General features: G+C 49.5%; 1 protein-coding gene across 1 annotated transcript; it reads left to right on the forward strand.

Moving 5' to 3' along the window:
- The first annotated feature begins 2,223 nt into the window (after window positions 1-2,223).
- APEH (acylaminoacyl-peptide hydrolase) lies at window positions 2,224-11,985 on the forward strand. The gene is made up of 22 exons (XM_066596839.1): window positions 2,224-2,303; window positions 3,241-3,370; window positions 4,243-4,369; window positions 4,551-4,641; window positions 4,720-4,795; window positions 4,869-5,020; window positions 5,977-6,114; window positions 6,195-6,286; window positions 6,358-6,398; window positions 7,598-7,719; window positions 8,232-8,292; window positions 8,402-8,499; window positions 8,655-8,709; window positions 8,794-8,882; window positions 8,963-9,101; window positions 9,269-9,352; window positions 9,418-9,498; window positions 9,590-9,678; window positions 9,773-9,963; window positions 10,040-10,142; window positions 10,659-10,765; window positions 10,855-11,985. The coding sequence occupies exons 1-22, from the start codon at window positions 2,289-2,291 to the stop codon at window positions 10,958-10,960; spliced, it is 2,187 nt and encodes a 728-aa protein (XP_066452936.1). The 5' UTR covers window positions 2,224-2,288; the 3' UTR covers window positions 10,961-11,985.
- Window positions 11,986-12,692: the final 707 nt, after the last annotated feature.

The following is a 12,692-nucleotide window of genomic DNA, read 5'->3' on the forward strand; positions in this document are numbered from 1 at the left end:
ACCACTACTACCACCATCCTCATCACCTCCCTCCACACCAGTACTACCACCATCTTCATCACCTCCCTCCACACCACTACTACCACCATCCTCATCACCTCCCTCCAGAGCACTACTACCACCACCCTCATCACCTCCCTCCACAGCACTACTCCCACCACCCTCATCACCTCCCTCCACAGCACTACTACCACCATCTTCATCACCTCCCTCCAGAGCACTACTACCACCATCCTCATCACCTCCCTCCACACCACTACTACCACCATCCTCATCACCTCCCTCCACACCACTACTACCACCATCTTCATCACCTCCCTCCACACCACTACTACCACCATCCTCATCACCTCCCTCCACACCACTACTACCACCATCCTCATCACCTCCCTCCACACCACTACTACCACCATCTTCATCACCTCCCTCCACACCACTACTACCACCATCTTCATCACCTCCCTCCACACCACTACTACCACCATCTTCATCACCTCCCTCCACACCACTACTACCACCATCTTCATCACCTCCCTCCACACCACTACTACCACCATCTTCATCACCTCCCTCCACACCACTACTACCACCATCTTCATCACCTCCCTCCACACCACTACTACCACCATCTTCATCACCTCCCTCCACACCACTACCACCATCCTCATCACCTCCCTCCACACCACTACTACCACCATCTTCATCACCTCCCTCCACACCACTACTACCACCATCTTCATCACCTCCCTCCACACCACTACTACCACCATCTTCATCACCTCCCTCCACACCACTACTACCACCATCTTCATCACCTCCCTCCACACCACTACTACCACCATCTTCATCACCTCCCTCCACACCACTACTACCACCATCTTCATCACCTCCCTCCACACCACTACTACCACCATCTTCATCACCTCCCTCCACACCACTACTACCACCATCTTCATCACCTCCCTCCACACCACTACTACCACCATCTTCATCACCTCCCTCCACACCACTACTACCACCATCTTCATCACCTGCCTCCACACCACTACTACCACCATCCTCATCACCTCCCTCCACACCACTACTACCACCATCCTCATCACCTCCCTCCACACCACTACTACCACCATCCTCATCACCTCCCTCCACAGCACTACTACCACCATCCTCATCACCTCCCTCCACACCACTACTACCACCATCCTCATCACCTCCCTCCACACCACTACTACCACCACCCTCATCACCTCCCTCCACAGCACTACTACCACCACCCTCATCACCTCCCTCCACAGCACTACTACCACCACCCTCATCACCTCCCTCCACAGCACTACTACCACCACCCTCATCACCTCCCTCCACACCACTACTACCACCACCCTCATCACCTCCCTCCACACCACTACTACCACCATCCTCATCACCTCCCTCCACACCACTACTACCACCATCCTCATCACCTCCCTCCACACCACTACTACCACCATCCTCATCACCTCCCTCCACACCACTACTACCACCATCCTCATCACCTCCCTCCACAGCACTACTACCACCACCCTCATCACCTCCCTCCACAGCACTACTACCACCACCCTCATCACCTCCCTCCACACCACTACTACCACCACCCTCATCACCTCCCTCCACACCACTACTACCACCACCCTCATCACCTCCCTCCACACCACTACTACCACCATCCTCATCACCTCCCTCCACACCACTACTACCACCATCCTCATCACCTCCCTCCACAGCACTACTACCACCATCCTCATCACCTCCCTCCACAGCACTACTACCACCATCCTCATCACCTCCCTCCACAGCACTACTACCACCACCCTCATCACCTCCCTCCACACCACTACTACCACCACCCTCATCACCTCCCTCCACACCACTACTACCACCATCCTCATCACCTCCCTCCACACCACTACTACCACCATCCTCATCACCTCCCTCCACACCACTACTACCACCACCCTCATCACCTCCCTCCACAGCACTACTACCACCACCCTCATCACCTCCCTCCAGAGCACTACTACCACCATCCTAATCACCTCCTTCCACACCACCACTACTACTACCACCATCCTCCTCCTCCTCCTCTCCCCCATTGAGCCGCACTACATCTTAGCCCCTCCCCCTCCATACCAGTCATGTGACCTGTGCACGTCATCAGCCTTGTAGTAGTTTCCGTGGAGAGCCAATCAGCGGCTGCGGGCGGTACCATTGTCTCTGGGCCGGGGGTGACAGCTGAGTTGTGTGCAGCGATGGCGACGGCTCAGGTAAGTTCTCCCTGGTTCCGGGTTAGTTTTGGTGCCCGGCTACAGGCTAAGCTCCCAGGTCACACAGAGTTAGAACTACAACTTCCAGCATGCCCTCACAATACTGTGGGACCACAAGTCCCAGCATAACCTGCAACTGGTGTATTTTGTCTGAGGGAACTAAAAGTCCCAGCGAGTGTATACACTATATATAATACATGGAGTGCTGATGTCATCAGGTTAGAGGAGGAGCCTGGTGTAATGTGTGTCACATGAGTGCGGTAGCGGCGTCCATCGCATACTAGAACAGTGAATGGGGTTTTGTCAGAGTGGGGGCGTCAGGTGGTGGACACAAGAGCTTGCACTCTACCTGATGTTCTGGAACCTTCCTCTATGTGTTGGCGGCATCGGAGGACTGGAATCATAAACGCAGCCATCACGTACTGAAGAGCGCGGCGATATTCCTGCCACCAGAGCAGTACAGTGTTAGTGTGCGGCGCCTGGGAGCGTTGTGGCTATCCGGTGATGCCCACCATGTTGGCGCAGTTTATGTTGGGCGCCGTTTTATCCACCATTAAGGGTCCTTTTACGTGGGACGACGCAGATGTCTGACTGGTCGTCCCAGAGATCTTACACCGGAGGATCGCCAATCCGTGAACGGAGGCGGAGCGGGATGGGGCTTGTTCCGGCCTCCATTCGCAGTAAGGTCGTATGTGCGTGGGTGCAATTTGTAGGGGAACGCCTGCCGGTTTATACGGACCGATCCGCAGCTCAGTGTTCTCTATGCGGAAACTGAACGACGACAGAGAAGCGAATGAATTCTGATTGGCCGTTCAGTCGGGGCATTTACATTAAGCGATAATTGTTCTGATTGGATGCCGGAATCCAAGCGATTTAGCGGTCCGTGTAATATCTCCCTCTCCCAGGTCACGTGTTTTGTTTTTTGTTTTTTTTCCAGTTGATAAATAAACCCAAGGACATTGTCGCGCTTTACCGCCATCTCAGCCAGTTCCCGTCTTTGTCCAGCGCCTCCATAGGACCGGAGGTGACCACGCAGTATGGCGGCAAGTACAGCAACATCTACACAGGTACCCGAGCCCGATCTGCTCACTCTGTCATAGGAAGGCCTGCCTCTTCTTAATAGGCTTTGAATTTCAGTTCCTCGCTGTTTTCAAGATCTCTGATTGCTGTCAGTGATGGTAAACATTTATGTCCTCTTCACACGGTCATACACGCATTTGCGCGCGCCTCAATACTGAGCTTTTGCAAAATGAACAATTTTTTAACGGATTTTAATGTACTTTTTCAGCTCGCAAGTTAATTTGTGCACGGCAAACAAGACGCACAGCTTGAAAAGGCTAATTAGTTTTGAGTGTGTTCTTTTTCAAGCGGAATTACGTAACATATTACTCATCTTCTTGCATATTGCGTGTGCATTTGCGTTCCCCTGTCCCCACCATGAACCTCTATGGGGACCTTCGGTGTGCAGAAAAGTACAGCATGCTGCATCTTTTTTTGCGTGACCGGAATGGACGCACAAAATACGTAAATGTGAAGGAACCCATTGAAATTAACAGGGGTTATTCTCTGCGTGTTGTGTGCACAAATACGCCCGTTTGAAGGAGCTCTTAGAGTGAATGAGTGCAGACGATCCCTCTCTAGTCCTGGACTCTAAGCTGATTACTCCTAACTGCTCCGGTACATTGTATCGAGCCCTCAGCTGTGTGGGCAGAGCCAGGTCAGGATGCTTCCCATTCACTGACACAAAGCAGAGATATAGACAATAGTGGGTTATTGAGACTTGTGGATTCCCCAGTGTCCGGGGCTGAGGCTAAAACTGTGAGAACTCAGCAGCATGGAAGCTGAGGGGATCCAATATCCTCTGTCTGCCAGAGTGTGGCTTTTCTGATGTCTTGGCAGTTGGCAATTTAGTGACTGATCCCTACTTTTTCCTCCGCAGAATGGTCCCAGAGAGATCTGGATCGCAACGAGCAGGTGAAGTTTTGCCGCCAGTACATCGTCTTCCATGATAATAACGCCGTGGTCTACGCCGGTGCCTGTGGAAATGGCAGCGAGATCAAAGGGGAGTAAGTAAATCCACGTGATAGTGTTGTACATAGTGACTCCTGAGGAAGATGGTGGCAAAGCCACATTTATACTGTGTGCGTCTCCTGCTGATAATCCGGCATCTGCATGGTCTGAAGGATGCCAGATTATCAGATTTATTATTTGGGCCCAGTAACGTTGACCTTTGTGTTCTTCCGCCAGACTTCTCAGCAGCGAATCACCTTCGGGTGCGCTGAAAGCCGTCCTGCGAGAGACCAAGAACAAGAGCGGGGAGGACATCCAGTTTCTGGAGGTGAGCGACTCCCGGCGCTGGTGACATAAGTTATAAGTGGCGGAGGTCTGAGCTCACCGGTGCCTCTTCTCTTTCCAGGTCTGGGACAGAAACCGGAAGGTGAAAAGTATCAACCTGACTGCGCTGGATAAACATGGGAAGGCGTACGAGGACGGTGAGTGGCAGAGGAGTCATACAAGAGGTAGTGCCTCGCGCCTCCTTCCCTCATTAGGTTGTCCCTCTTCCAGAGCAGTTTGGGTGTCTGTCCTGGTCACACTCGGAGACACATCTTCTGTACATTGCCGAGAAGAAGAGACCAAAAACCAAGTCGTTCTTTGATGCCGGAGATGCGGCGGTGACGTCTGAAGAGGAGGAGGATGGCGCCAAGAAAACTATGAAGGTGAGTGCCACGCCCAAGGAGCCCATCACCTTAGAAGCAGGACGGGCACTGGAGCTGAAAACACAGGAGCGATAATCGTTGGGACTGTTGGGCGCTTAAAGGGTTATGTTTATTGGGCTTTTCATGGCCGATATGGGAATCTGCCTCTATAGTTAGTAGCCACCTGGACAGTAACTACTAAAACAGCTGAGCGCTTCACCGCAGCGCCCATTGAAGTGAATGGGAGTTACGGTAACGGCGTGATGTGCCACGATGTTCCCGTAGCGCTCATTCACTTGAATAGTAGCTATGCAGATGAAGCGCTCGGCTGTTTGACAGGTGGTCAGAAACAGGGGGCCGGGTTTTCCCATCCTGGCCCTGAGAAGCTGAGGTGGGAAAACCACTTTAAGTACCCGACAGTCATCCCGGGAACCCTTAGGCTAGGTTCACACAGGGCGGGTTTGCTGCGGAATTTCCCTGTTGAATCTTGCTGTGGCCGCAGCAATCTCGTCCACACGGGGCGGACAATTGATCATGGCAAAGCTGGCGCTGCGGCACGGATTCCCGCGACACGGCATGTCAATTCTTTTTTCCGTTGCAGCCTCGCTCCTCTCTATGGGAGAGCTGGCTGCAATGGAAAAGCATGCGCCAAAGCCAATCCAAAATCCGTGGCTAAGTGCCGCGGGTTTTGAAGCTACATTTATCCCGCGGAAATCTTGCGCTTTTTCGCTGCGGCAAATCCAATAGATTTCCACGGTAAATCCACCCTGTGTAAAGCCAGCCTTAAAGTGGTGACTCTAATCTGATGTGATCTGGAAGTAACCGCTACACGTGTCACAGCTGCTGGCTGGCTAACCCAGTCATTTACCGCTGGTAACAAGGTGAGATAACGGATGAGGGTGCGTGGGGGGGGCAAGAGAAATCACAAAAGTGCAGTTAGACCATTTATAAATATTCTCTCTTTGTGGTTGCTGCAGGGAGATCAGTTCGTTCTCCATGAGGACTGGGGTGAGGGCCTGGTGGATAAGAGCGTCCCGGCGCTGTGTGTGCTGGACATCGAAAGTGGGAACATCTCTGTGCTGGAGGGAATCCCTGCTCACGTGTCTCCAGGTCAGGTGAGTATGCACCACAGCCGCTACCGTCCTTCTCCTACCCAGCGATCCCTGCAGGTGACACTGCTCTCTCCTCTCCCCAGGCCTTCTGGTCCCCGGATGACACAGGCGTGCTGTTTGTGGGCTGGTGGCACAGTCCCTACCGCGTTGGCTTAAAGTACTGCTCAAACAGAAGGTAACTGTATAAGATGCTACCCCGCTACTGCTCTCTGGTTCCACTACTGACCTTCCACTTTCTGCTCTCAGATCCGCTTTGTTCTTCGTTGACTTGACTGGTGGAAAATGTGGTGAGTCACAGAACTGACCTGCAGCCCTTAAGCAAGCCCTCCATCTTATCTGTACAGGAAGTATTTACACAGTGCTGCAGAATAGTGAGTGCAGCCCTGAGGTATTATACAGGATGTAACTGAGGATCAGTACAGGATAAGTAATGTATGTACACAGTGACTCCACCAGCAGAATAGCGAGTGCAGCTCTGGAGTATAATACAGGATGTAACTCAGGATCAGTACAGGATAAGTAATGTATGTACACAGTGACTCCACCAGCAGAATAGTGAGTGCAGCTCTGGATTATAATACAGGATGTAGCTCAGGATCAGTACAGGATAAGTAATGTATGTACACAGTGACTCCACCAGCAGAATAGTGAGCGCAGCTCTGGAGTATAATACAAGATGTAACTCAGGATCAGTACAGGATAAGTAATGTATGTACACAGTGACTCCACCAGCAGAATAGTGAGTGCAGCTCTGGATTATAATACAGGATGTAGCTCAGGATCAGTACAGGATAAGTAATGTATGTACACACTGACTCCACCAGCAGAATAGTGAGTGCAGCTCTGGAGTGTAAAGGCCCATTTACACTGCACGAGTGTCCGGCGAATGATGCCCGACACTCGTCCCTGTATCTCCGCGCTCCCGTGCTCCGCCCTTCTCCATTGACTCCACCATCAGAATAGTGAGTGCAGCTCTGGAGTATAATACGGGATGTAACTCAGGATCAGTACAGATAAGTAATGTATGTACACAGTGACCCCACCAGTAGAATAGTGAGTGCAGATCTGGAGTATAGTAAGGTTTCTCTCATTGGCATTGCTGGGATGATCTGATATTCGGGCCTTCATTGTTAAAGGACTTTTCTGGGAAAAGTATATTGATGACTAATACTCGGGATAGGTAAACAATATCTGATCGGTGGGATCTGCTGCCTTAAGGGGCCCAGTGATCAGCTATTTGAAGAGGCTGCAGCACTCATGTGAGCGCTGTGGCCTCTCCACTGCATACCTGTTACAGCGCCATACATTTCATATTGGCGATGCTTGGCACTGAGGTGCTTGAAGGCCACATGACTCACATGAGCTCTGCTGCCTCTTTAAATATCTGAACGTCATTAGTATCCTGGCCCATAAAAATCTCTTTGACTCTTCATGTGCAGGGATCTCAACAGCTGGATTTGGTCTTCATTGCATCTCTGTTTTCCAGAAACCCTCTCGTGTGACTCTTCTGCCATCTTTTCACCGCGGCTCAGTCCGGACAAGTGTCGCATTGTGTACCTGAAGTGCGATGTGTTCGGCCCTCACCAGCAGTGCTGCCAGATGCTTATGGTTGGTGCTGCTGCTCTCCGTTTATGGTGACAACTAGGGAGAGTCCTGGGAACATCACTTAATAATGTGTGACTTCTATCTACATATTTTCCTCAGCACTGTTGATGCTGAAACCCAGTGGGTTGCGTTTGGGGCATAATGGATTACCCATGGGAACTGTAATGGCCAGTGATGGCTGACTGTCCTCAATATAGATTATGACTCTGCTGCAGCCACTGCTTGCTGTTGGCATAGAAGATGAGCAGCTGGAAGGAGACTATAGATAATAGAATGGTAGAGTTGTAAGGGACCTCCAGGGTCATTGCGTCCAACCCCCTGCTCAGTGCAGGATTTACTAAATCATCCCAGACAGATGTTTGTTTAGAGACTTCCATTGAAGGAGAACTCACCACTTCCCATGGCAGCCTGTTCCACTCATTGATCACCCTCACTATCAGTTTTTTTCTAATATCTAATCTGTGCCTCCTCTCTTTCAATAGGGATATAATGTGATTATCTCTTGTATATTTCAGTACGACTGGTACACTAAAGTTACCTCCACAGTGGTGGACATAGTTACCAGGTCCACAGATGGTAAGCAATTTCCTGCACCCCCTCTATTTCACCATTTTCTAGTCACTGACCATCCTCTGTACATGTCTCAGCATCCTCAGCTCTTTCCATTGTCCTTATCTCTTCCCAGGGCAGTTTGAGGGCATTTACACATCATTGCTGGCTCCGTTCTGCTGGTCAGCGGACAGTCAAAGAGTCATCCTAGACACGACGCTGCGTAGTCAGCAGGTAAAGGGCTAGAGGGAGTAATCTCCAGTCACTGTTATATGGCTCGGTTCTGATCCTTTTATGGATCTAACCAACAATGATTTACTAGCACAAGTAGCATTCTGGTACATTGTGTATTTACATATATGTAATCATGTTCCTGACTTCCCAAACAGGTCCTGTTTGTAGTAGACACAATGACAGGAAAGATGACCACCCTTCAGTCCAAGGGTAAGGGTCTCGTGGTGACCACTGATACGATGTTTGCGGATTAAGTCTCTCCTTGATGTCTCCAGATTGTATTTTGTTCTGCAGAATCTCCTTCTGGCAGCTGGAAATTGATGACCGTTGACCGCGATCTCCTCGTTGTTAGATTTTCTTCTCCAAATTGCCCCCCAACTGTGGTGAGTGCTTGACTTCCTGCTCTTCAGCTCCTCATCCAAACTTTTCATATTCCTTACAAGATGTCTGATCTTCTGTGCAGAAAGTGGGGTTCCTGCCACCAGACGGTAGAGAGGCCGACATCACCTGGGTCTCTTTAGAGGAGGAGAATTCCATCACTGACATTGACTGGAGCTATAAGACCCATAAACCCCCTCCGGAGCAGGAGAACCCCCAGTATCGTAAGTGGCTGGGTCGAGGGGGCGTATAGTACTGAATGCTAGGACTAAGTCTGGATTTCCGTCCCTCCCATCCTAAAGTCAATGAAGTCTGCTCCTGCTGTTTCTGACGCCGTTGTGTCTTCTCCTGTGTCCTAGAAGGTTCGTACTGAAATCTATCTGTCTTGTAGGCGGCCTGGAATTTGAATCAATCTTCCTGAAGCCACAGAACGTGCCGCCAGGGGGCAGTCTTCCTTTGGTGGTCTATCCTCATGGTGAGTTGCTGGTGGTCTGTGTTTTGGTACCTGTTCCTATCTCACACTATATCCTTTCTCTGTAGGGGGTCCACATTCTGTTTTTGTCAGTGAATGGATGCTGTTCCCTGCCGTGCTGTGCAAGATGGGCTTTGCTGTGCAATTAGGTGAGGAGGGCAAGGATCTTGGATCTGACCTGCTTCGTATATTATATACCATCCCCCGGGTCACCTTTCCCTTCTTGTCTGTACATTGCAGTGAATTACAGAGGGTCTTTAGGATTCGGGCAGCACAGTATCATGTCGCTGCTGGGAAAGGTTGGAGATCAGGATGTGAAGGACATGCAGGTACGGAGTCTACATGATGATGATAATGATGGTGGTGGTGGTCTGGGAGGTGTTCCACATTCAAGATTGTTGATTACATTCCCCTCGTCTCCAGACGGCCGTGCTGCAGCTTCTACAAACTGAGCCAGTTAATCCACAGAAAGTTGTGCTGTGTGGGGGTTCTCATGGAGGTTTCCTCTCCTGCCACCTGATTGGACAATACCCCGAGTTCTACAAAACATGTGTTGTCCGGAACCCAGTGATCAACATCCCTGCCATGGCTGGATGTACCGACATACCGGACTGGTGAGAGCTGCTCCTCATATGTAGACCCCCTACACAGTAATAACTGTAAGTGACCTCCATTTATTCTGCCTTACAGGTGCCATGTCGAGTCCGGCCTGACCTTCTCATATGAGGCGCTCCCAGAGGCCACGCAGTGGGGGGACATGTTAAACAGATCCCCCATCATCTATGTCTCTAAGGTAACTGATGAGCTTTTTGTCTCTCTTTTTTTTTTAAGACCACAAAAATAACAGAAGTATGTGACCATTTAACCTCTTTGTTGAGTGGCTTAGTCCATAACCCGTGCCAGTGCTAAAATACTGATTGCCTATTTTTAGGATGTGGTTTCCAGGATTAGTGTTGATTGAGCTCGAAGTCATTAGTAATTTCTGGCACGGATATTGGGGGCTCGTCCGGGACCACAGTCTGGTCTTGGATGTGATTAGAGCTTTGTTACGTCATTAGCTTTGTGAACTAATTAGCCATTTCAATTAGTGTGTGTGTTTGTCACATGCAAATAATCATGCACTGGGGGAGAAAAAGCACAGTAAAAAAGCGATAACCGCACAAGCAAATCCTCATTAATAGTGTGAAATCCCTGAGCTAAGGTGCGCGCAATTGCGGTTTCGTCCGAGTGGAGGTGGCCTATAGGGGTGCAGGGAGGGAACAACTCAGGCAGTTTTGTACCGAGCAACTGACCCTTCTCCTACCTCCAGGTGAAGACCCCTGTGCTGCTGATGCTGGGAGCAGAGGACCGGAGGGTACCAAATACTCAAGGTTTGGAGTACTATAAGGCACTGAGAGCTCATGGTGTGGAAGCACGGTAGGTACCATTACCTGATGGCCATCGTTATTATACCGTGCTGTAAATACTCTGTGCAGCTCTTATCTGCTGCCTCCATTTCCCCACAGGTTACTCTGGTATCCCGGGAACAACCACGCCTTGTCCAAGGTGGATGCCGAGTCCGATAGCTTCATGAACATTGCATTGTGGATACTCAAACATCTGGAAGAGTGAAACAAACCTCTCCACCCCAAATTAGGGCTCATTCACACGGGCGTATGCAATTTCGGTCCATGAAACCTGCACAATTTTCGCTGTGTGTATAATAGTGTGTTGCATGTGTTTTTGATGCGTGTGCACGTTTTTTACGTCCATATTGCATCTGTATTCAGTGTTTTGTTCACGCAAAAAAAAAAAAACACCAGAAGGCCCAATTGATATCACCACTTCTTCTACTGTGCCGTAAATATACACGCAGCTGTGTATTTTCTGGGTTTTTTTATTCGATCCCATAGATTTTAAGGGATGGTTTTGGTTTGCAAATGCGGACAAAAAGAGCACATGTGTTTTTTGTTGTTTTTTTTTTTTGCGTGAATTGGTCGGCGAAAAAAACCGCTCCTCTGAATACACCCCTGCAAATCAGCATTCTTACATACAGTCCATAAAAATATGGATGTAATACGGACAGAAAATATGCCCTTGTGAATGGGCCCTTAATCTGTGTAGAACTGTGTATCGTCCCACATTGTCACAATTAAGAGCTCGACTGATTGTCACTAGTTAATTAATGCACTGCCAGAACAAGTGGCCCTTCTGTAAATTGACATGAGCCATATATAACCCCCGCTGTCTGTTTATAAGAGTGTTCTAATACTTTATAACCAGCTGCGACTACCTGGCTGTTGCAGAACTACGGCCTCAAGTATGCCCAAACTACTTGGTTTGTAGTCCCACAAAGCTGGAGCGGTGCAGAACACACAGCGTGTGGATTTGTGGCCGCAGTATCAGAACGGTGACACTTAGGAAATCCTGTGAGCACGCTGGTCATCTAATCAGGCGGCTGTGTGAGGGATCGCTCAACTCTGTCCTGGAGTCTGTACTAAGAGATCCTTCTAGTGTAGACTCCTCCCACAGCGCCAAGCCTGATCCCCAGCTGTCTCAGGCTTTCACAGATCTTTATCTAATGCAGGACTTTTTTGTGTCATATTTTCAACTTTTTTAACTTTTTCCTGTAGCAATAAAATGTCTCTGGTCCAGTTTTTCTGGTGTGTTCTTTATTCTCTTCTACTGCCATAACATCCGTACTCGTCCACAGGGCGCATTTATACAGCAAGGACTCAGTGAGATGATGCAATCTACCATTACCCTAATTTAAAAAAAAAAAAGTCTGGTGGGGTGGAAGTACGGGCCTTTTACACAGCATGACTTGTTGGGTGCAGATACCCAACGGGTGTTGTCCCTGTGCTTTTACCCAGGAATGATCATCACTTAGTAAATGGAGGTGGAACGGGCCGCAAATACTCTAGGCCCACCCGCCTCCTTTCACAATAAAAAAGACAATCCATCAGTGAACGACTACCTGTTTACACGGGCCGATCTGTTCATTACCCTGTATGCATGACAAATGAGAAGCAAAGGAATTCTGGTTCTTCATTCAGTCGAGGATGTGTTTATACCGAACGATAATCGTTCATATTCCCACTGGAATCTGAATGAATTATCGGACAGTGTACAAGGGCCCTAACGGCTAAGGACATATCATTTGCTGACTTCTGGAATCGTCTGCCATCAACTTGTCCACATCTTATCCCTTTATGATGATTTGTTCAGGTGGTCACATGACCTCACGGGAACACTGAATCCAGGGACTGGATATGATATGAGGCTAGTGATTAGCTGTATAAGGGCCTATTCAGATAATATGACTCCATCCTTTGTCCCAGACTGACCGATTATAGTCTATGAA

The sequence above is a fragment of the Eleutherodactylus coqui genome, chromosome 3 (genome assembly GCF_035609145.1).
Source record: "Eleutherodactylus coqui strain aEleCoq1 chromosome 3, aEleCoq1.hap1, whole genome shotgun sequence".
NCBI lineage: Eukaryota > Metazoa > Chordata > Amphibia > Anura > Eleutherodactylidae > Eleutherodactylus > Eleutherodactylus coqui.

Coding starts and splice junctions, on each gene's coding strand:
- APEH (XM_066596839.1), top strand. Junction 8,710..8,793: donor GACCACCCTTCAGTCCAAGG/GTAAGGGTCTCG, acceptor TTTGTTCTGCAG/AATCTCCTTCTGGCAGCTGG. Junction 9,964..10,039: donor TGTACCGACATACCGGACTG/GTGAGAGCTGCT, acceptor TCTGCCTTACAG/GTGCCATGTCGAGTCCGGCC.